The sequence below is a fragment of the Patagioenas fasciata genome, chromosome 2 (genome assembly GCF_037038585.1).
Source record: "Patagioenas fasciata isolate bPatFas1 chromosome 2, bPatFas1.hap1, whole genome shotgun sequence".
Classification (NCBI taxonomy): Eukaryota; Metazoa; Chordata; class Aves; order Columbiformes; family Columbidae; genus Patagioenas; species Patagioenas fasciata.
Window position 1 is genome coordinate 77,392,032 of NC_092521.1, and position 26,034 is coordinate 77,418,065.

At 38.7% G+C, this 26,034-nt stretch overlaps 1 protein-coding gene across 18 annotated transcripts in view; it reads right to left on the bottom strand.

Annotated features, from left to right (window-relative positions):
- The window catches only part of CTNND2 (catenin delta 2), a 650,551-nt gene that overhangs the window by 37,218 nt on the left and 587,299 nt on the right, over positions 1–26,034 (bottom strand). For all 18 annotated transcript variants that reach the window (XM_071804478.1, XM_071804466.1, XM_071804465.1 and 15 more), the window contains one exon: positions 2,898–3,108. In XM_071804478.1, coding sequence (XP_071660579.1) covers positions 2,898–3,108 — 211 coding nt within the window. The remainder of the gene's footprint in view (positions 1–2,897; positions 3,109–26,034) is intronic.

The window sequence follows — 26,034 nt, forward strand, 5'->3', positions numbered from 1 at the left end:
GAGCCAAGATGCAGAAATGCAACTGATTATATAAAAAGCAATGACAGATTTCATTAGGAATCCAAATTAGGACTTGCATCTTGCTCACACCATTACTCTTTAATGATGGCAATGTAATGTAATGTTGAAAGCCATATGGATTTTCTCTTCAGAAAGGTTTTGAAAGAAGTTCTAAACTACTGTTACAATCAGTTGGTATAATGTATTCCTCTTGGGATGGGAAACTTTAATAAATAAGTAAATAAATAAATGAAAAATATCAGAGAGTGTTTAGCTCAGTGAATAAGGGTCAAATAGAAAAGGACTGGGAAGGTAACCCAGCCCACTGAAGAAGTACACACTGTGTAGTTAAGCCCTTGTGCTGTACCAACAATACACAGAAAGCAGCAGAGCACTAGAAAACCCTGCAAAGGTCGAAGTCTGGAGTGAGAATTGATGGAGTTTGGGGCAGTCATTGAGGTGATTCGTGTTTTACTCAGAAAAGGCACATGAATTGCAAAACCGGAAAACCAGCAGCATATGTTACTGATTTGGGCAGGACATCTTCTCAGGCGTGAGGCTCTGATGCATCTTATGACCGCTGGTAAAGCAATGTTCATGACACAAATGATTAATTTAACTTTTAGAGTATTTCCCTGGTAATTTATTTGGTGCTTTTTTTTTTTCTTCTTCTTGATTTTTCTCAGCCAGATTACAGCAGTAGGTGGGTAGTTGGTAAACAAACAGGAATTTGATAAACCCTCTCAAACATAATACTTTTTATTATATTCCCAGTTGTACTGGCTAGTGGGGTGCTGGTAGCATGGAGCAAGCAGAAAAATAACTGCACCAGCCATACTGTGATTATGGAGGAGAAACAGAACTGTGCAAAGCCAATACGGGCTTGGCCAATATGACCTTATGCACTTCAGTTCTCTTGTGCTGTCATACAGGGACAGCGCTCAAGCCCTGGGCATATTTCAAAGGCTAATGGGGCAAGCCCCACGCTCCTGGCACTGACACATCCGCGGATGCATGGCCAGGCTAGTGTCTTGCACTTGTAGAAGCAGACGCTTCACAATGGACAAGATAAATTCATACTGAAGTGTTCTGCTGTATTAAACTGAGCATGCCAGAATGTCCTAGCAGTTCAACAACCAGCAATTCTGATTTTTAAACAATGGATTACTTATAAGAAACCAAACCAAAGCAATGATGCACAATACTAACATTTCTGAAAGCGGAAAAATAAAACTTTCATTTAGGCTAAGCATTTATAGCACTGTGAGTTGACAAGTTTTCTTGTTCTAGGACTCTGTAACCTATAACAGTAGTAACACAGAACCGCAACTCAAAGTACTTGAGAGGAGGGATATACATCACGATTTGGGAGGGCATTTTAGAACTACTTAACACTATTTGGGCTAAATACTTTCATTCAACACAGATAGGTCTTTCATAGTTATGAGGGATACTTAGGGAATTATACCTTTCAATCTTCCTAAAACTGCCAATGATACTTCGAAAATTTTAGACTGAACAGGTATTTATAATCTCTACTAGATAATGCACAGGTAGACAAACACGTTATTCTGAGGAAAGACACACTCAACTTAAGAGAAATCAATATGAACCTGCTTGCAGTATCAGTACATTTGAACTAGAAAATATAGATCCAAAATTTAAATAGATTTAATAATAATAATAATAATAATAATAATAATAATAATAATAATAATAATAATAATAATAATAATAATAATAATAATTAATAATAATAATAATAATAATAATAAAAAATCAGCAGAGCATGGGGAGCTCCCACAACTGGGATCACATACTTTGTTACGCTACTACTTTTTACTCCTTACAATTAAAATGTGAGAATGTTTCAATAATGAATTTGGTATGAAAAGAAAACGGTGACAATAGAGGAAAAGAAATGTGATTAAATTATATTGTCAATGCTCTGATCACATAAGCGAGCATGAGTTCTCACACCAAATTTAGGGTGCATAAATCTTTCCTTCAGGTTGTGGCCTGGCTTTGCGGGGCTCTTTTAGAGCTCTGGTGCTACAGTCGGCTGTGTGATGAGAGCTTTGAGCAGGTGGACTGATGGATTTTGTACACTACAGTGAAGGTTTTTCGTTTTCAAACTGCCATAGTCCCATTGCACTATGCTTCTGCAGGTTGACATATATGAAAACCAGGCTATCTGTTTTAGGCAAAAGAAGGATAAAGAGTGAACTCTTCATGAAGAGTGCATACATAGGAAAACAGACAAGATGAAACCAGAGCTGCTCTGGAAATGTTCCAGTTGTGTGTAAGATTTTTGCATGTTTTTGTGCCTCACAAAGCAGCCTGCAGTTATCCTAACGCTCTCTCACGAGCAAGGTGTTGGGAAAATCCATGGATCATTTTTCTACTATGCCCCACCTTACCAGCAAGGTGGTGGCAGGGAAAAGGGTGCAGTGAAGAGAGACAGTGACTTTACATTCTTCACGCCCAGAGCAAGAGGAGCAGTAGCAGAACTGCAGTGAAGTCCCTTCCTTTCACAGGATCCCTCCGCCAGTACGTCACCACATCTGCAGGGTACAATCTGACAGCTGTGATCCCTAATGTTTATCAGGATCTTCTGGAAGTACTTAGAGGTAGTGGTGACTGTAGATAATGACTCTTCCTGAAACTGCACATGCAGCACACTCCATGCACTGCTGATGGTACGTCAAAAATAAACCACAGCAGAGATTCTTCCTATTAGTATTGTCTGTTTCTTGTCATCTTTCACACTGGGCATATGATTTCAGATGGAACTAAAGTGTTCAACTCATGATTGCACAGAGGAGGAAAACACATTCAGGACTAATAATAACTACTGGAGATGTTAAAAAAGGTGCAAGGTGATTTGCAAAACATACTTGTCTCCTTTACTCTTAGATATGCCAACCAGTTTCTCTATGCCGCCTGCGTCTCGTAAGGCCTTGGCATTCTCCATGTTTTTAGTGATGACTTCATGCAGAGTGCAGCAAATGGCAGTAACGGTGTCATCAGACATGGCCTTGCTTGCTGAGTTGTTGCTGTTGTTAGCGCCTGGCAGTCGGTGGACCAGATCCCTCATGGCATATTTGCCTTTGTTGAAAGAAAATGAAGGGAGAATTCAGAAGATACAGTAATAAAGGGAGATGGAGAAGTACAGGGAAAACATGCAAGACTATTAGCACCATTTGCGTGTAATCTAATTGGCTACTGATACTATTTTGGAGCAAGCCACATTTATACGACTGCATGTTCAAGCATTTCACACATTAGGGACTTTTAATATTTCCATATTGCACCATTTGGAGACTTCAGATACAGGTTACATCATGCCCTTATGAGAATGAAATGACTATAGTACAGGCCAAGCACATGTATAAAGATAACTACAGCTTAAAGAATTTGGCAAGTCTGCATCTTCCATCGCACAACTCATAACTCAAGTTACTACAAATAAAATGTGCATCAGTTTTTAAAAAAAACACTACAGGATGTTTCAAAAAGATGGACCCAATTTCAAAGCAGTACACAGTGTGCTTCAAAAAGATGGACCCAATTTGAACTCGCTATATCTCTGCAAGCATGAATTGCCCATAAATGAAACTCTTACCACTGGAAAGGGCGGGACATAGAATTTTAAATGATTACCAATAGATGCCTCATCAAACTGTTTGTAATTTTTTGTGTAACTGTAACCTGTTGCAGTTGTGAAATATACTGCTTTGAAATTGGGTCCGTCTTATTGAACCAGCCTGTACAGTAAATGCAAAACCAGCTACATTGTTATTTGTGAAAAAGTCTTCTCTGAAGGATCAGTTTCACCAAACAAAGTTAATTCTATACTACATGCAGTAATTACCTGGTTTTATTACTCTTCCTATGACTTTATTGCTTATTCAGTGCTCAGAGATGAAACTGCACTCTTCCACACATCCTTAGTTGTATGCATTGTATTGACCGGAAAGGAAGCCTTTCTGACAACTACTCCTGTCTGATATTTAGAAATTATCTTACATAACATGAATTTCCAGAACTTAAAAATCTCCTAAAATGAAAGGTTCAATGAATTTTTATAACAGTCACATTGAACAGAAGACATGAACAAGAAATTATTATTATATCTTTTTTGATGTTTGAATTAACAAAGTTATGTGGTTGTTTTGTTTTTTTTTTTTTTTCAAATTGCACCTGAAAGTCAGGTAGTGCTTGTGAAAATAACATAAGAGCAGCTTCTGAGAATTTAAATATATATATATATATAAAATATAAATGTAAATATATAAAATATAGGGCAGTTTTATCACTGACAGATATATGAGAAGCCTCACACCAGTTCTAGAGGGTCACTATTATGGTAATATGGGAGCTCAGTCCTTCAATGCAATGAAGACAAGATCAGCTTGATGAAGTTGTTGTCTGAGGTCAGTGAAACAACTCTGAATCACCTTCAGCACAGCTGTGCTAGGAATTTGCATACAGCAATCACCAGGAGAGTGTATCAAGCAGGATGAAAAGGACAGGAAAATTGGGAAAAATAAATATAATCAATAATCTAATCTACACCACATTTTATGAATGAAATAATTAGGTATGATTACTGTATATGATATGGTAATTCAATCAGATTTTCTTTTTAACTTTAAAAAGTTTTGCTCAATTAGTATGTATGAGTACTTATTAAACATCTTATTTCTAAATTAATAAATTCAGTCGTGTGTGTCCATATTTGAAAGCAGAAGTAAGAGGAAAATCATATCTTTTAACCATTAAATGTTACATTGTATTTATTTATCATAATTTTGCCTGTTGTGATAGAAATACAGCCAGTCATTTGGAACAGAATATCCATAGTATAGATAAAAAACTAAAATCACTGTACTGAAATGTTAAACTTAAAGGTTATCATATAGATTTTGTGGTTATGCAAGATCTTAGAAACTACTCACTCTATATCCTGCAGAAACATATAAAAAGCATAACATTACCAATAAAATGTGTGCAGTAGGATTTGAATCTTACTGGTGTGCTGCAATACAAATACCAATCTTGTCCTCAAACATTTTTATTTCTTTGCACTTACATTTAACTGGTATTTAACTGCATTATTAGCTTTTCAGCAACATTATTAATAGCAGACGTAGTACAAAAGTTAGCACCACTTTCTTTTTCAGAAATGATTTGTTTTAGCAAACTAAAAATCTTTTTTTCCCCTACACATACATGAAACTGTTAAAGAACAGCCTGAAATGCTATTTACATCTGCATCTGATTGTTGTATGTAACATGAATGCATTAAGAGTTGCTTATAACTTATGGTGGTTACTTCAATCTGTAGCATATAGTAAATAAAGCTCAAGTATCCAAAAAATATACTATAATCTGCTGTAGCTTTTACTCTTCTAATGCAGTGCCCACCTCATGTCAGGAGTAAGTACAAGTTGATAAATCAGTAAGACTTTCTGCTTTACTCTGTACACACGTCCAGAACAGACCAACACTCCTTTTTCCTTTTGTACCTCTCTTCAAGTGCAACTGAGCATCTCACTGTCTCACCCTCTGGTGGAACCAGATGACAGTGATCATTCCATTAGCAGCAAAAGGCTGTGTCCCTTAGCACTGACTATAAGGAAATCTGGATGGCTGCCCCAAGTAGATTTCTTTCCTGGAATTGGCCTAGTGTTCTAGGCAATAATATTCATGCCAGTGCACATGCTTAGACACAAGATGCTTCCTACAGTAAATAAAGGCTTTGCAGCTATCAGGAGAAGCTCAGTAGGAAAAGTAAAATAAACACCATCAAGCGTGTTATAAGCATTCTGGATATGTTAATGCTTAACGGTTCTAATATTTCTGCTGTGCACACACATGGAAAGATCAAATAAGTATCAAGATACCGCAAATCACTAAACGAGGCTTTTTATAGGTAACATGCGACAGTGGGACAGTACACTATTCCTTATTCGGAGTGGCTGTGGTAATTCCTGCTCAATAATACTATTCAATTCTTAATCAGTTGCATATTTTCAACATATTTGAAAACATGCATAGGATGAGAAAAGCCCCTGCCTGTGTCATTAATTTAATTCAAAATATAAGAATTTATATTGACAAAGCAGTAAATTTGCTTTAATATAGAGTTAAGTCATAAAAGCTAGAAGTTAAGGACTATTTTTGTACTGTAAAGAACATTGCACAATAACCTGCCTGCCTTCCCAATGTGTTTCCTCAAACAATACACATTTAATAGATTCCTGTACTACATACACAGAAAAAAATTAAGTTATCGTTTAACTTCTCTTATCTCAGTTATGTTCCTCAAGCTTCACAACAGAGGAGAATGCGGGCAGAGTCATGTTTTTTAGTGTTAACTACAGAAGAAATCCTGCTCTAGCTTCAAGTGGTGTAAATGTCGAGCGATGCCAATGAAAGCACAGCTACCGCTACATCAGCCCCATACAACTGGCAACACGTGTGATCCCTGACTTTTGCATTAGTGTATGTTACAATCTGCAGAGTGTTTGTATATAGAATTATTTTTTCAACATTAAGAACCTCTTCTGAAGGCAGACTGAAATGTGTAAGTGGAAACTAGTTTTGTAATGTCAGCAAAGTTTTATCTAGCACTACAAGTATGAAAATTAGGGAATTCAACCTGCAGTTCAGGAAGTCTCCCTAAGCTGAGGAAGGGAGAACTGATGAGGGTTCTGGGAAGAGAGGAGGATGTGTGTGAGAATTATATTAAAAATAAATAGTACTGTTAATTTTTGTTAGCATTCATAGAGAACTGCTTTAATCTGCAAACAAATTGATTTTTTATTTGAGCAACATTACATATTATAAGACTGAAAACTGATTTGGTGCTTTTAAGAAGGATTTACATAATATGATTAAACATAACCACCAGCTTGCCAAGGGAAAAAAGAAATCACATTTATTTGTTCCATTTCACTCATAAAGGAAGGAAGACAGACTCTAAGTACCATACCTTGGGGGTAGCAACACAGGAAAGGGGTTGTAGCTGCAGGTGTTTGGGTCAGTATTTTTCTGACACTATACCTTTTGAAGTTATTTTTCTAAGATAAGACTTTTACCACTGTTTTATATTGAGAGCAGAATTTGCCTGCCACCATACTCTAAGTCTTTGATCGTAAGATGGTAATGTTTGCTTACTGAACATTTAAACAATGCAAATTTAACATACTTTCCTTTGCATGATAGTCTTGTTAGCACCACGGTGCATGCCACCGTTACTTAATTCAGGAAACTTTTTTCTTTTTAGGCTCCAACTGACAGCTGCCCTAAGAAAGATTCTGCCTTCAGAGCAAAGCCATAGAGCAAACTATTCTTCTGGCAGATTTAACAAGAGCAAAATCATCAGAGATAAGGTTCCACTTTCAGAAATACTTCCCTACTATTGCCTTGAAACAAATTCACTGCTGCTGTAACCCCATTGATTTAATTTCCATTTTCACTCAAGTCTGAGAAATGACTCTGTCACATTCATATATCTATTATATAGTTGTGCCATGGTTCCTAGTTCAAGCGAACAAGATTAGGAACCTCTTGTTCAGCCTGAAGAAGAGGAGACTGAGAGGAGACCTCATGGTGGGTACAGCTTCCTCACAAGGGGAGGAGGAGGGGCAGGCGCTGAGCTCTCTGGTGACCAATGACAGAACCCAAGGGAATGACAGGAAGATGTGCCAGGGGAGGTTTAGGTAGGATATTAGGACATTAGGAAAAGGTTCTTCCCCCAGAGGGTGGTTGGAGCACTGGAACAGGCTCCCCAGGGCGGTGTCATGGCCCCAAGCCTGACAGTGTTCAAGAAGAGACTGGACAATGCCCTCAGACACATGGTGTGAACTGTGGGGTTGTCCTGTGCAGGGACAGGAGTTGGACTCGATGATCTTCATGGGTCCCTTCCAACTCAGGACATGCTATGATCCTAATTAACCTACTGAAAACAAAAGAAACCTGAAACAGATATTAATTCAAACTAAGAACCCTATCCCAGAGGTAGAGTTTGCTCTAATAAAAGTAATACATCATGATTTTCCTCCCCCAAAGATACCCATTCATTCACATCCTGTAGCAAAATGCCACCACATTTTGTTGTAAGGATACAGATATCCTTTTCCACAACTACTTGTGTCTGTATGTCACCATATATGTGAATTTTGTTTTCTTGGTTCTAACGCGCACTCTACCTGAATTTCCAGATACATATGTTTTTGTTCATTTTCATCATCCTTCTGTGTTTTTAAGACCATTCAATCTCAATATTTCACAGCCTTTTTGGAAAGAATATTACTGAGAGAGCTTTTATCATTACTTACAATCACTGTTTAATAAACGTGCCAGAACTGTCTATTTAATTTGAGCGGAACAAATTTTGATCATGAGTCAGTGTATTCAACTGATAGTCTAATAAATTAGTGTGTATTCATCACATTATAGTAGTGGCAAGAAACACCAATTCTGTTTTTTACAAAGAGTTAATTTGTATTCTGTGCTTTCTCTTGTCAGATACTGCTTCTTAAAGTTGTAATGGACAACCACTATTGACACTGGGGTAACAACTGCAAGTGCCCCTTAGGGTCCAGATATCATTTTGCTAAAGGAATCCTGTCACTTTTCTGAACACTGGAAAACTTCAGTAGCTACCGAGGTGCAAGAGGGGGGTGTAAGAGCCCACAAAGAAATGATTAGGCTTAGTACAATATGCAGCAAAATCTGGACTTGGATGGTCTAGGCAGTACAAGGTATTTTGTAGGCATCAGAGCAGCAGTGAATCCCATGTGATTTAAGAGGGTAAAGTTTTATTAGCTTTCATAGGGAGATTTTCTTTGGCCACTGAAACATCGAGGGAGAAAAACTACTCCACATTTTAAAGGCAAAATAGGTTAAGAATTAAGAAATGCTGTTGGACTGGGTCTTAGAGCCCCATGTGTAGTTACATGTAGGACAGAGGAGGAAGTAAATTGAAGAAGATGAAGCAGGGTAATGCCAGAGCTGTTGGGACAGGAGGAGATAAAGTTGTATTTTTGAAAGCAAGAAAGGCTGCAGCACTGAGGTTGAGAGATGCTTGTCCATGTGAGTAGATGATTTTCCTCAGACTTTGGGGAGCACCAGGAAAGGTGTAGGTAAGCCAAGAACTAGAAATAATCTACCTGATGTGGTAAAGTTTGCTTATAAAGGAGGACCCCTATTTCAGAAGATAGAGCAGCACAAACTGAAACAAGGTTCATTAGCTTCCCAAAGTTTAATGCCCTCCCACTTAGCACTGAATGACTTGACTACCTCCAGAGAGGCTTTCCACTGCAAACACTGAGCCAGTGACTTTGCTGTCCACTCCTATGCATAATATGCAGCCTCTAGCATTGTTGACTGCAGCCTACATTGTATATGAAGGGACTGTAAGTCACAACAGTTTGTATACAGCAAATCTCTCTTCCCTTTGGTGACTTCTGGTTTGACATGACTTAAGCTGTTGACAGGGCACATTTATGCAACTCAAATCCAATGGCTACTGCCAAAACCACATGGCCTGACCAGTGCTAGCTAATGGTCTGCGATGTTGCTCATCAAAACAAACCAGTTTCTAGCTCCTGAGACTACAGTGCATGAAGTATTAGATGAGGGAAGTGGGAAAAAAACTGAGTAATAGGACTGAAAAGCATGCACCCAAAAAGCATGGTCCTCACTACCTTGAGCAAGTATCAGAGAACAGGGGATTTTGAATCAGCTTGGAATTTAGGTATAAAAGGAAAGCTAAAACCATTTTTAGGCATGTAGGGGACAATTAATGTGTCCAAACATCGGCGGCTAACACAGTTTAAAATGCCTTGAGTTACCTGAGATGTCTGCACAGTTATCAGACCTATGGAAGATGCACAGCCTTCTAGAAAAATAGCTGAAGACAAGGTAGGAAGTCCTATGTCTTTAATGTTTAACACTTATCTTTATGCACTTGAATCTCATTCCCAACGTTTGGCCAAAAATGTCTCTAAGGTATCCAAGTTCTTCTGTTTCTCATGTTAGGGATGTGTACAAACATTTGTAATCTCTGACACTTCAGAGTAAAGGCATATGAAGACATTTCACCACACAATGTTAACTGACTGTAGTACTGCAATTTTCCCTATCAAAAAAATTCTCATGTCAGTTCAACCATTTGTAAGAGAATGAGTGATGAGTTGACTTATACTGGTTTGAGTAAGCACCTCAAAATTCGTGGGCTGGAGCCACTGCTTTAGCTGCTTCACATGAAGCCTAGCCTGCCAATTAAGCTGGAGTAATGAATGATTTGAGCCAGAGAATAATGTTGGATTTCACCACCTTGCAGGTTTATTTGAACTTGAATTTTAAGACTCTGTGGAGATAAATTATTTTTGGAGAAGACAGAAAGAATAAAAAATGCTACACGCACATGCCCTCCTGTGACCCCAAGCACCCAGGTGCACTTTGCTGATGGTTACAGAGATAGAACAAAAGATCAGATGGAGGTCTCAAGATTCCCTCTTCCCTTCAGAAAAAATGATACATATTTTCCACTTTTCCACCACCTCTGATGACAGGCCGCAAGATTTCAAGATATAAGATTGGTATTCGGTATGGACCATGACAAAAGAGGAACAATATCTTCCCTGATACATTGTATGTGATGTGCCATTCATTGGTTTTCTTTTATAAAAAACTCTTTTTATCAAGAATAAATTCAGTGATAGGTAGTGTAGAATACAAAGCCCTGCAGGGAGCAGGAACAGTCATGTTCTACAGTTTCATGGAAGAAATCCTCAAACTTTCATAGAGCAAAGTATGTGAACCACCAGTTCCTGTGTTGGCAATGTCAACTGAGATGTGCTTGCAAAAGAATCAAATACCTTAAAGAGTAACCAATATAGAAGCTTTTATCTTTTTAAAAAGATTAAAGATGCTGGTTCTATGATTCTATATTTTGCAAGAGAAAGGTATGGCATGAGGGTAATTAAGAATGACAAAGGGTACAGCCACTATACAGGTGGAAGAGCAGTGTGTATAGAAGCGAGTAGAGCTGGACAAAGACAAAAGAGAAGCATTTTGGTATTTTTACCCTTAGGTGACATGGGAAATCACAACTGGGTGCAATGCAACCACCGCTTTCCAGCAAATTGCTTTATCAGATCCATGATCCTTCATAGATTTTCTTTCCTGTAGCAGCAATTTAACCCAGCTACCTTACTCCTTCAGCTTCTCTGCTTCCCGAAATGCAGCTTTTCCATTTCATGTAATTCCTGCCTCCCTCTGGTTCATCATTTTTCATGCTTTCCACTCACCTTTTCAGGGTTGCCTCCTGTCTCCTCTATTACACGACTGATATTTTTTTCTTTCTTGAGCTGTACCTCTCAGCTCTTTGGGTCTTAACTGCTAAGCTTTCATGTCCTGATACTAAAGCATGTTATCTCTGCATCCACCCTGTCTGACAAGATTTTCATTCTCTCCTCATATTGGTTTAAACCACCTCCACTATGATGCTCAGCTAGATCCTGGTTTTGTCACACCCCCTGCATGTCCATGAATCTCTCCAGGCTCCTGGTCTTTAGTGTTCTGATCTAGGGGAAATTTTAGCTAGCTTACAAGCATAGAATTTAGACTTGAAAATAGCAGTGTGTTTAAAAGCTGTTGCTCTTGTACTACTCTTGCTGTGTCTCTTGCATATCTCAGTTCCATGGACAACCATCTATCTAATCTACTGTTACTCCTAATACAGATTGTAACTCATCTCTCAGTGGAATGCCTTCGTCTTCTGCATTTCTCTCACACAGCAAGACTGCAGATATTCAGGCTTTATATTAGCAGTTGTCTTAAGACCTAGAGATTAAAGAACTTCTGGGGCTCCTTAGCTGGCCATAAAGTGCTAAGTCACACATCACATCTATTCCAACATGTGCTTTGGAGGCTACAACCATGTCTGCACTTAGCATTCAGCTGGTTTATCAGGGCTAATGTCAAAACTAGAGCAATGTATTGAGACCCTTCTGTACGTCCCTGCCTCTTTCATCTTTGCTGCTGTCTTTTTGGCAATTGTCATGGAATGCATGCTACCACAGAAAAGTGGATTTCTGGAAAAATTAGCTCTCCTGTGAGGCAGTAGGTATTTGCAGCAATGCAGTCAGAAAACTAGTGCAGAAATGGATTTATGGGTACCATGGCCAAATGGAGTTTTTGTTTCTTAACAGCACCTCTCACCTAGTGTAGTGGATGGTTTCTGTTTTGAATGCTAATCCATTTATCAGCTGAGCAATCTTTATCCCCTCTTTCTCACGCTGGAGAGGTGAATCAACCATCAAACATAAGCAGCCCAACTTTGACTTGCAATCTGGCTTTGGAAGATTAATTTGGGAAGAAGTGTAAGCGTAATTTGTTGACTGTCTCCCCCACACTGTGACTATAAAAATGAGTCAGTTTAAGTCCAGCTTGACCTGCCTAATTAGCTGTTGATGACAAACAGCTACTGGGTCCACACAAGGAGAAAAATCTCCACCGAAAAGCTTCTACTTGTCACCCTCAGCAGAAAACAAAGCAGCATTTTTTAAGGTAAACTGTCACAAGCCCACAGATATTACTGCTCTTATGTTGTTCATCCTCCCCTGTCCAAAAAAAAAGGATTTAGGTGGTGGCTTTGGCTGTGTCCCTTGCAGTCTTAGCTTTGGTAGGTTGGCTGGGAACAAAAATGACAGACCGAGGCTTCATTGTTCTTGGATCCAAGGAATTTGATGGTGTACGCTTGGATTTTACAGGGTGTTTTAAAAACATGGACCCAATTTCAAACGGCAATTGTTTTGAAATTGGGTCCATCCTTTTGAAACACCCTGTATATCTAGTATGGATGGAGTGCATGTGGGCAATCACTGAAATAATTTCCTTTTCAATTCATTTTGTTTACATTTCCTGCCAGGTATATAAATGGGAAAAGGCATGGAAAAGAGTTGTTAGCCTACCTATTGACCCAGGTAGTGCCAATATATCTAATTAATCATCTCTTTTACACACCAATGGATTCACTTCTTGTTGAAACTGCACTGTCATTTTCCTTTTCATCTTTCCACTACCCCAAGGTAAAAAAGATTCTGCAAAAAGAAGTGATTCCTCAGTTTAATTGCTGCAGGCTAAGTTTTCTGATTACTGGAGCTGGCTTTAGTCCCTTGCTATCCTCTTCCCTGCTCCCTGCAGAGAACAGAGCTTTTGGAAGGCCGAATTTTAAAAAATACAGTCATTTAATTAATGTTATGATTAATCAGTGTTTCTCAAGTGCTTTGAAGAGGAAAAGTGCTATATGAGTATTGAGTGGAATTTTAGTTTTATCTGTATTTGTGAGATAGGATAATATTTTGTTAATAGTCTGATTCAAGGGACTTTAAATTAGGCCATAATGAAGCAATAAGAATGTAATCTATTTTTGGAAAAATAAGTTTAGGTTTCAAGATCTACACCCTGATCCAACACCCACTGAAATTAATGAGCCTGTCTGCCAGTGTCAGAAGGTATTAAATTGGATTCATAAAGAAGTAGTTTTTCTTTTCTACTTGGGTTTTTACTTTGTGTCCAAATCAGAAAAAGATTCTGATAGAAGACTGATGTAGCCAGACTGAATTGCAAGGAGACATTATCCTGCTTTAACTGTCCATGAAGCAATTGCTATTTATTTGCTATTATTTTTCTTCTTCTTGTGTTACAATACGGCCTGAAACAAATGAACGAATTCACCCTGATTGTATGGTCTAAAAGATTGATTATTTTTGCATGCTTTCTTATGCAGTTCTGACAATATCATGGTGAAATGTATAAAAATTCTTATGCTTAGAAATGTACATTAAAATATTAAGAGAAATAAAATCAAAACAGATCTTTATGACATATTCCGTTATTAAAGATTAAATAAGATACATAGATGTAAATGTAAGTAAATATAAGTCTTGGTAAAGAGATAGTGTCTTTTGAAAACAACTGTTCCAACAAATATCAAAACCATTCCAGGTCATACTGCAGTGTTCACATACTCCTGAATTACTGCAGTGTTCAAACATTTCTTAAATCATCACCATGAAAACTCTATATGGAGCCGTTCAGATAATTAATCTGTGCCTGATGGTAAAACAATAATAAAACATACCAGTATTTCAACTTGCTTTACGGTGCACCATACAACAACATAATTTACATTTATTAAAATAATCCTGGTTAGTATGCAAGGGTCAGTGAAACCATACGCTAACTTTAGAGATGTCAGTGTTTGGGAGAAATACAGAAAGGAAAATAAAAAGAACACAGAATAGCAGCAGAAAAAAGTGTTATATGTTCAAAAAATCTGTTTCAAAAACTTCGAAGACAATTTATTCACAAAAGGGTAAGAACATAATACAATATTTGCCTTTTTTCTACAATTTGGAATTGTTAGCAAAGACCTCAGGAAGACACAGTGCCCATCTGTCGAACTGCTAATGCATCAGTGTAACTAAAGCAGACCAAATAAACATCTGTTGTACTCATAAAGTTATAAGTACCTTTATTAGAAATAGGGTATCTCATACTGGTCATGCAGAAAATGGACAGGTAGTCAGCCTTACTGAGTATTTTCTAGAGGTCAATCCATTTTGCAGGTAATACTAATATTCTGACTCAGCTTAACTCCTGTTCTTGAGAGAGTGCCCTGTGTTTTTAGCTACACAGTCACTGGGAAAGAGCAAATTATATTGTAGTTTTAAATTTCAATTCACCTGAAGCTACTACAACATAAGGCCTGAATATAGCAGGTATGTAAGGAAGGATATAGTGCAGACTTAAAATAAGCTCTGTGTTCTCATGGGAATGGCAAAAATGCATCAGATAACCTTCCTTAACCAACATATACTATACATATTATTTTTACTACAACATGATTGGTTTTCTCATAAAAAAATCCTCAGCTCTTCTCAGTTGTACAGCTCATTATTAGCTGTGTTTAAGAAAATTGTGACAAATAAATCCTTGTCCCAACTCCTCCATCAGAGTACGGATCTACTAGAGAACAGTTCTGTTTGTGCTTTCTCAGGAGGTGGGAGTCAAAGGGTTCAAAATCTGACTTGTTTTTGTGTTGCGCTACTGCTGTTCCTTTCAAGGTAACAGCCCCAGGTGGCATCTTTAGGCTAGTAGCTGATCAAGTATTTTCTCTAGTGGCCCTCAAAGAAATCTTGCCTGCAGACATCCATTTGAACTTTCTCAATGTCACTAAATTATTGCTTTTTTAATCTGAGTCACAGCTGCTCACCTACATCTGAGTAACACACGGAGGGAGGATTCTCAGGACTGCAGCCTCACTGAATTTACTTCTCTTACTTCCATGGGGATGCAATTGCCCACATGGCATGAGTCAGAGAGTCCACATGTCAGACTTGATGTCCTTTTGGGAGAGCAAGTTGGACAGAGGAGATCTGCTTAAGGCAAAGCCCATAACCTCTCAAATCCTTCAAGTTCATTTCTCTCAGACCTCTGCAATGCTGGCTGATCTCTGGTACTCCCAAAGAGTGAGGGAGAATTGGGCAAGTCTTCCAAAAGTCTTCTCCTCTCTTCAGACTTGGGAAAAAGAAGAATCTGCCAGAGAGCAGCTGGCTCCCTGGCTCCACGTGCCTTATTCTAAATGATCAGAGTGCTCTGAATGACTAGGGTGGAGTCAGAGTAAAAATCTTACATGTACTCAACAGTCCCACTACTTCCCTGTGACATGGCAGAGCATAAACTACACTCTGCACTGCAGGGGAAAGATGGGAGATCAGGTTTGAAGTGCTAGAAAAGATTTGACTTAACAATAACAAAGCAAAGCAGAAAAATAAATGCTCTCAGAACAGAACAGGTGAGATGTCAGATACAATGCTGACCTCCTAACCACAGGAGATTCAGAAGACAATATTCCTGAAGGTACACTATTTCTTGATAGACTGCCCCACTGAAAATGATAAATTAAATTTGCAGAATATTCTGTTCCCTTTGTGGAGGCAACCGCTGCTGTCAGTGTCACCTTGAAAAATTTTGCACACAAATATATGACTTTGCATATACTCATGCTAACAGTATGCATTTTCTTCTAATTAAAATTAGTACTCTGATTATTTCCTAGAATAATCCTGAGTTATGAAATCCAAGTAATGTATAAAACATATCACCTTAAGAGCACCGAGAGTAGTACACAATCGAAGAGATCCTGTAACCCTTCTCCTGAGAGGAGAAAGTAATGAGGCAATTTATTTTCCTCATGTTGCACATTAGATCTACCAAACAGCAGGTGAATTCTGAACACCACCCCTGCACATTCTTGTGGTACATGGAGCTGAATCACTGCCTTATACTGCAAAATCTGTGAACTTGGACTAGGAACTTTTCTGTCTGATTGTAGAGAACTTCTCAGGGTTTTGAGAAGAAAAGGAAATGCAGAGCCTGTATCTTGAGTAACGTGCAAAGAGAGCCATAAACTAAGAAGGTCATTCTGCAATTAAGCGCTCTATGTTAGAAAGACTAGCCCACATCTGCTCCAGTTCCCGAGAAGGCTAAATGTATAAAACTGAGCTGCAACCATGCGTGAATGAGGCCCCTATCTTAATCATGCTTGACTGTGGACCTTGATACTTCTGGTAACAAAAATGAAACAAAAACTGATGCAAATAATTGCCTTATACATCATAGAACACTTGAAATTATCAGGATCTGCTAGATCCACCTAGTCCAATCCCTCTGCTCAAAGTAGGGTCAGCTCTGAGTTTTCTTACATTCAGGTGGAATGTCCTGTATTTCAACTTGTGCCCTTAACCCCTTTGTCTTGTGACTGGGCATCCTCAAGAAGGCTCTGTCCTTGTGACTGGGCATCCTCAAGAGGCTCTGTCCTCTCTACACCCTCTCATGAGGCATTTAGACACATGGGCAAGATCCCCCTGAGTCTCCTCTTCTCCAGGCTGAACAGTCCCTGCTCTCTCTGCCTCTCCTGACAGGTGAGATGCTTCAGTTCCATATCATGCTTGAGGCTCTTAATTGGACTCTCTAAAGTATGTCCATGTATTTCTTGCATTGGGGAACCCAAAACTGGACCCAGTGGCCTGACACAAGTGCTGAATAGAGGGGAATTGTCACCTCCACCAACCTGCTGGTAACACTCCCAATGCAGCCCAGGAGGTTGTGGGCTCACTTTGCTGCTTTGGGCATGCTGCTGATTTACAGATCTTTTTAGATTTTTCTTGGTACTTGAAGTGATGGCAATGTAGTCAGGACAGCAAATGTGAGAACACATTTTTTAGGTCTTTCACTCTCATAACCTGACCCCTAACATTTAACCAAGCACCCTGCTCTAACCCCTAACAGCAAGCCCTATTGCAAAGTCAAAGACCAAAACCCTAATCCTTCATCATACTCCACCCCAAACCCTTGCCCTGGTCACTAGCCTTAAATTGCTGTCCCTAACTCTACCCCTTGTCCTCACTGCTACTCCCAGCTTAGCCCAACAACCTACACTCTAAGTGCTTAACATAGCCCTTTGCACAACCCCCAGCCCCCATCCAAAGCCTTTCTCTAACCCCAAAGCCTAATGCCTCACCCCAAAAGGCAAGTCTAACCCCCTAATCCCTATGTAGGTGCCAAACCCCACATCAAGCCCCTCCTTTCTGCACATTCACCCCTCCTCCTGGCCCCAGCTCCCAGGAGCAGTGCTGTCAGCTGTGAGGGCAGCTGTGCTGGCAGAAGCTGATTGGCCAGAGCAGCTGAGCAGGTGTTTGTGAGGTGGAAGCTGATTGGCCAGAGTAGCAGACTAGGATTGTGAGGTGGAAGTTGATTGGCCAGGGCAGTGGACCAGCATTATGAGGTGGAAGCTGATTGGCCCGGGCAGTGGGCTGGCACTGTTTGGCACTGGAGCGCATTTGCAGGCATCCAGGGGGAGGGCAAAAGAGAGACAGGGGGACGTGGCCAGGGTCTTCAGGTCTAGGGGGTCCTCGTGCTTCAACTGGGCCAACAAGGGTGACTTTGTGGCTGTAAGGGGGATTCAGGTGACAAGACAACGATTGTGAGATCACATTTGTTAAACCTTTATCCCAACTCTGACTGCTAACTTTAAGTCTGAGGCCCTCCTCCTACCTCTAGCCCATACCCCAATCCCAAACTTTAATCCCTGACCCCAATATCACAAAGTCCAAGTCCATAACAAAACCCACTAATGAATAATCTGGGAAAAGAAGAAAATCAATTGCCAGAAGAAATATTTATAACTGTCAAAAAAGAAACCACAATTTTTTGGCATGATCTTGCTCTCATAAAGCTGAGCAGGAGCAGTGAGGCGAGGCTTCATTTATCACTGTCTCAAGCAAATGTTAGTATTCACTATGTGAGAAAATTAAAGATTTTGCTCCAGCTAGCCATGGTATTTCTGCAGCACAAGCTGGTTCCCTGCTTATTTGACTTAGCAGAAACACCCAATTAAAATTCCTGCCTATGAATCAAATCCAGTGTAAAGAAACCAGAGAAAAGTGATGGATCTGATGCAATGCACTAGCAAATGGCTGGTCTGGCCTTTGACAGTTATGCTAAATACTCTATTTAAAGGGCATCACTAAACTCAATGGATTTTAAATATCATAGCCCTACTCTTAAAAACAAATAAACAAATGAAAATTTTGTGAAAAAAATGAGAGAAGGAGAGAGAATATTAGTGTTGGCATATCAGCTTTTGAGTGAGATGCAGTTAACAGCAATATTGTGCAGCCACGCGTTCCTTTAAACATGAGCTCCTTATCTAATATAATCAGCAATACAAAAATATTTGCAGTCATGTTGTATGAAATTTATAGCAGACAAACCACACTGAAAAGATTATTTAAAAAACATTAACATAAAGCACACTTTTACCAGTTAAGTGATATTCTATTGGATATTTCTTAGCTTCCAGATTTATTGACATGCATATTCTTATCTTTAAAAATGCCTGAAATATATCCTTAGTACATATTTACTTCAAATATTAAAAGTAAACCTCCTGGAGAATATCTTGGAACCTGACCTACTTCTGAGCTATGAAACCCTCTTCTTAAAACAAATTTAAGTAGATAAATCTGTCATTTATGTTCAAATTCTCTTTGTCCTGGAATTATTATTCCTTTCAGAGACTGAGTTAGAAAATGCTATCTTTATAATTCATAGAAGTATGTGGTTTTAGACACCCATGAAAAGAAATTATATTAATATCAACTAAATTTTATAATTAATTCTAGAATCAGAACAACTGAGGTTGGAAAAGGACATCTGGACTTTGTATAGCCCAACCTCCCTGCCTAAAACAACTGGAAAACCAAACCAATGCAAAAACATCTCAACAGACAACTACCTGTCAATAGGAGAAGACTGTTTATAAAACACAAGTATTATATCTGATACTGCTGACATAATGCACTGGATGGCACATATAGTCCCTTTGCTGCTCTCCTGCTAAAAATGTTGCTATTCATAATGAAATAAATGTTTAAATATGATGAATATGTCTCTTCTTGTGTACACAGGCATGGCTAGTCTCTTCTCCCAGTACAATTTTTAAACAGAATTTTGCCTACATAAAGACCACAATGGACTGCATTCTACCTGATATGAAAATGTTCTGGGACATGAAGGCAGCTAGAGTGCCTAAGTGAAAAGATTAGCTAATACAAAGCAGAAAACATGTATTTATTGATACAACAGGAATGGAAATTAAGATGGTTTACATGTGTCAGTACACGCACATACTATTATACTATGCAGCTGCAGATGCCTTTAAAACCCCAATGTTTCTTCAGCAGAAACCACTAGTACATTAAGATTTGAAATCTGTGTTTTAGCTGTCTCAAAAACCTATGCTTCTTTCCTTTTGCCATGGCATTTGAAACTTAATGTGACTTTTCAAACATTTTGTAATCTGGGAGAAAAGTGAGCATAAGAGTATGTCCCTGGAAGGAATGCACTGCTGAAGAAGCAGCAGTTTCACGATTTGAGCCTTTGTCCTTGCAGACATGCAGCCTGCAGGAACTAAGAACAATACAGAAAGAACTCGGAAATGAAGAGTAGACTATTCAAAACCATGACAGCAGTAACATGAGGTCTCTTATAAAGGTTCAAGTGCTTTTGTTTGTTTTTAAAATTTTTAATCTATTGGTACTTTGCACTTATTAAATGCAAATGCAGCAATATGGTATATTTGTGCATTTTGTGGTTAAAAGAAAATATCCTGTAGCAGAAAGTCGCATGGAGATAAGCTTGGGAATCTCACTTGTTTTGACATCCATAAAGCCTGCAAGAGTAGTCTCATATAAAATTTTCATGAGGAAGCTAAAAGGAGTTGCTGCAGATAGGATGAAAAGTATTTGGATGATGCTACTCAGAACAGTTACCAGTGGTTCATCATTGAAATAGAAGTATGTATCAAATGAATTCTGTAGAACATGTCTGAAGTAAGTTCTGTAGACAACCTTCTATCTTGGGTCTATATCCGTCCAGTGTCATAGTCAGTGGTCTGGATAGTGAGAGAGAGAAGGACATGGTCTGAAAAATGTTTTAGGACTGGTTTAGAATTCAGTTATCCAGATTTAGGAAGACAGAATTCATTAAAGGCAAATGAATAATATTATACACAAGCGGAAGATTATTATCTGCACAGAATGAAGAGTGACCTACTGTGTAATAATTCTGCATAAAAGAATCAGGAAGCCCAAGAGGATCACAAGATAGGCATGTGTTACAAGATAGGTTGCTGTAAGAAAGACAGCTATACACGAGTGTATTAACCATTATTCCTGGCAGAACATCTAGATAATATGTTCCTCTGTGCAAAGCTTATGGAAGAATACCACAACTAGTCTGAATGCTGAACTTTAGGAAATATAAGAACCAACTAGAATGACTCCAATGAAAGTAACAAGAATAGCTAGGAAGCCGGACGAAATTGACTGCTACTATCTCTTCAGCTGCTCTAACTGGACCCATTCAATGTGCAAACAAGGTGTAATGCTGTCTTCTTTGTGGTACTGTACTGCAGTGGCATCGTTCCTACTGGTTGTCTTCATGAGTAACTAGGTACATGGCAGAGAAGACTTCTGTTGGATCATCAGAATAAGCAGGGTCCCTAAACATAACACTCTATTGCATGTTCAGGATGAGGTCTTCATATGGCCTACTTAAAGAACCAGAACAGAGACAATTGCAAGTTAAGTGTCTAAAATCAGAAGATTTTGAAGAAATGGTTTAGCTGGTATTTTTGGTGATTTCTACATTTACACTTGCAAGCTTCGCTTTCTGGCCTTGAAACAGAGTGGGTCATTTTATATGTAAGGTCCACCTCATTTTCACATTATTCACTCAGTCAGCTAACTTAACATTTGTAAGTAGTCAGGACTGAAACACAGTTTGCTCCAACAAGATAGTTTGGATCCCCAGGAAGAGATTCATTCTGCCAGGTTTTGAGGTCACAATGTGGCAAGCACAGCTCCACTGGTTTCAGGAATTATAGTCGATGAGGCTCTCACATTACCAAGGGCCCAAGAATAATTTCACCTTTCTCTTTGTCCAAAGTATACTGTTATCTCTGCAGACTTTGGAAGATTTCTCTCTCTACTCCCTCTAGAATGGCTCCTTGTGGTATAATAGTACTAACTCTAGGCATTATGGAGCTCAATTCACCACCACTGCTGTTAAATATGCCTCTTGCTGATGCTACAACCATGTGTCCATCATCTTGCTTCTCATCCAAGAGTGCTTACAGGAATGGCTTCAGGCACAGCATTAACATTATTTGGTTGATAGGCTTTTCAACAGTGAAGGTGTTCCATTCACTGCCCAACTCAGGAGACTGCAATCAGCTGTGCACTTGCAAAATTGGTTAAAAAAGATTTGGAGATACTGATGACAACTCTGGTTTATGTTGAGCTACATTTGTCAAGAGATGAGGGTTGAGTTTTGGACTTTCAAACTTCTGTTCAAAGGGAAATGCAGCATTAGTGTAAGGTTTTGTTGCAAAGCATTTGTAAGAAGGTGTGACTGTTTTCTGAATCTGTTCAGTTTATGTAACAGGGCATTTGTCCAGGAAACTTTTCAAAGTATAAAAAGTGGACTGCACAGCGTCCTCTCTAGCGGACTTGAAAATTGCTGGCTTATTCTGAGGCAGAGGAGGGTCAGACACAGAGTTAACTTCAGAAAGGGCAGGCTTTTTATGTGCTGGAAGGGATAGGCCAGGACTATTAATTGACTGAGGTTTTGTGTAATGTACTGAAGGAGCAGGAGGAGAATTGTAACCTGAGGTATTGGCTCATACTGCTTTTCACTGACGGGCCTGTCCATTAATTCAGCATTAGTAGGTTTCTCCTTGGAATAACTGAGGAAACTCAGCTGATTCTGTGAATGTTTTGGTTTAGTGGGCTCAGAATGATGTTTGTCAGGAACCTGCAAAGACAGCTGCTTTTAGTAGTACTCTTTGTCTTCTTCAGGATCATAATTATTTGAGACCTTCACTTGAGGTGTCTGTAATTCAGGGGCCCTGTAAATATATTTTTTAGATGAAGTACCCTCTTAGCTTGTGAATGAGGGCAAGACATTGGTTGGAAGATCCAGTAACATGATCTTGCAAAAGGAATTAACCACTTAACTTCTTGATATTGGGAAGAAAGGAAAAAAAGATGTCTAAGAAAAGAAGTGAGACAAGAGAAATGGCAGATTCAACAACCTGAGCTGCCAGATCCAGGTCTCTGAATCTGTTTTCCTTACATTTTCAAACTGCAGAATTCCTCAAGTTCATTTGACTACCACATTTCTTTTCTTGCTGTCTGTTCCCTTTCTTTCAGGATCAGGAGAAGCAGAAACCAGAAGCATCTTCTTCTGCTCCTCTTCATAATATCCTTTTCCTTTGTTGGCAGCCTTCAGGTGACTTGGCAATCCTGGTTTCTGGGTCAGCTGCTGCCATTGCCAGGCAGTGTGAGTGCCTGCTCTGACTCACCCATCCTGCAAGAGTTATGCACATACGGAAGGGCCAATACTTAGGAGCAGTACTCTTTCTAGCAAGATTAGTGTGTGAACAGTTTCTCCTGGGCTCCCTCTGCAATCCAATCTAGGCTGTGCCACAGGCCTGGTAATAAAGAAAGATCATGTAATTCTAACTTTGAAATTAGTACCACTGCTTCTGAATGTGCTTCCATCCACTTTGTAATAATGACGTGCTTTTATAATGCCTTTTAGTTGATGATGTGTCAGCATTTTCTGCACATTAATTGCTCCTGACAATGACAAAGACACATGTGATTATTCATTCACAGTTAAGGAAACCAAGGCAAGACAGGCCAATGACCAAGGCAAGACAGGCCAATGACCAACACAAGAAGCCATCTAAGACCTAATGGTTTTCTTCCTCAAGCATTACTGAACAAACTGAGAGAACAAATAACTCTTCCAACTTCTATTTTATTTTTTTTTTGTCATTGTGTTTGCTTTCTAAACCATTTAATTATCTTACTTTGTTTACTTCTGTGGCAACTCTACAAGAAGTCTCTAGCCACAGGGCTCCTAATTGCAGCATCTTATTAATACTGCCAGGCTAGCAGTTACTCATCTCCTAAGTTTTGAGATTTTAGAATAAAAAGGGTATCGAAAGAGACAACATTTGATTTCCGTAAGAATGTAGAAATGGTTACAACCACATTAATCTCTGACTCTTAATCAATTTTTGTCTTGTTTGAAGCTTGAACCAAAGGTGCAGGTCTTTTTTCTTCCCCTTTTTAATAACTCTGCCTCAGCTTTGAAGTTTCTGTAAGCTGAGGATAGCTTATCACAAAAGTCCCAGTGAACGAAAGATGTTTAAATAGGGCTACAAGTGAATGAGATGAATTTCAGTCTCCCTAGGAAGAGGCTGAGCTCTTCAGTATAAGGCGTATACATATTCAATCCCAAGATGGAAGAACGGATTTAACTATAGTGGATAATGCATAAAATCCATCCTCAGAACCCCTGTCTCAAAGGATTTGCTCATGATGTACTCGGTATCTCAGATTTTTAGTGGCTCACAAGAGAGAAGGAAACATGGCCTTTTCTTTGGGGCTGGATTTAGACATTGCAGTACAGTATTGTACAACAGAGGATAACACCTTTAACTGCTGAAGATTTAATACCTATATAGGGAAATGATACACTGGCTTGCTAGCCTGTCTGATACTATCATATTCCAAAGGAGTCTGCTTTTGTCTGGCTGAGGAATGCAGCTTATCTGTTTTGTTATTCTAATTTTCTAGTAAAGACATGAAAGAATTACTGAACCTGTTTGTTTGGTTTGGGTTTTTATTTTTTTAGAGAGGAGGAAAGGGGAGGGAGAGTTTGTAGTCATCTAACAGTTTACAGTGGTGCAGTAATACTATGGTAGGATTCATGGTAGCTGTATTCTAAGAAAATAAAACAACTTTCAAGGTGAGGGCCGACATCCAGTATGCAAGTGTGAAAATTTATCAGATAATGACCACATTGTGAGCCTCACAAGCCTTGCTGGGCCAAGTCAGAGCTTTGCACCCCTCAGGTAGGCCACTCACATGACTTGTTTGAGTTCGTTCTGTTTAACAACAGTTCGCTGTAAAAGAAAAGAAAAATTTTTGCTCACCCAGCTCATTTTGACCGATAAGTCAGGCAGTGCTGACTCACACAAACGGTTTGACTGTAGATGTGGTATGTTAATGAGAGGCTGGAGGGAGCCTGGGAGCAGGAGTGTCTTCTGCCACAGACTGCCTCAGGGTGAGTTACCATGTCTTAGGTGAGGGAACTGTAATTTCCTAAATATGCTCACTCAGTCAACTGAGAACCTATAATTTTAGAGTGAAAATAGAAATTCCACTATCAAAAAAGGAACTGTTTTACATAATAAGTTATACATGAATTTATTTATATTAATTACAGATAGTGGAGAAAGAACATTTTCCAAGGACCAAAGTGACTTAGCTAACATTCAACTCAATTTTTCAGAATAAACTTTTTTGCCCCTTTGAAACAGTCTGCTTAGAGTCTATTCCAGGCCAAGCTGGACAGGGTTCTGAGTAAACTGATTTAGCTGAAGATGTCCCTGCAAGGGGATTGGACTAGAAGACCTTTGAAGGTCCCTTCCAACCCATACTATTCTATGATTCTATGTAATGACTGAAAATAAAAATTCAGTTCTTGATTCACAATCAAGCAGCTAAAAATTTTACCCAGATGTTATTAACATGGTAAAAAAAAAACAGCTGTACTTTCACTTCCCTCCACTCATATTTAACATAAAGTAGAGCTCACCATTGTTTGATATTGTTATGATGATTAGCACCTATGCAAGCTTCTCACTCTACCTTAATAATGCTGCTTTGTTACTCTGAATTGAATCCTGCTTCTCAGGAATTTGATGGAAAAAAATCCTTTTAGCTTCAATTAGAATAAGATTAAGCTGACAGCTACAAGATTTTATTCTGGTTGTTGCAATTGTGTGCCATAATATGTTCTTTTTGAATGAATGGAGTACCTTTCTAAATGCATATGTACTCCCCAAAACACCTTCCCCTCCTTTTTGGTGCTGGTAGAAGGTCAGATTAAAACCTACATATATACATACATACAATCACACACATATATTTTGCATGTATATATACATTTATATAAAGAATAAGTTAAAGACACTTATCAATTTAATATGGGGATAATTTTGTGGGTGATATACAGAGGTGAAGTTGAAGAAAGTTACAATATAGGAGAGAATGAAAATGCCTTTGAATGTTACATTTCTTACAGCCATCAATTTTTCCATGTATCTGCAATAACTTTAAATTTATGTTATTGTTATGTAATAGAATTATATATCAGATCAGAATCTGTTAGTCTTCCTGTGATCACTAAAATTAATTTAATAGTAAGCATCACTACTGAACACTAGGGAAACAAGATTTATTTCCACTGATTTTAATGTAACCACTTCCACAGACAAAGTTAAAGACATTCCACAGTGCTTCCGTT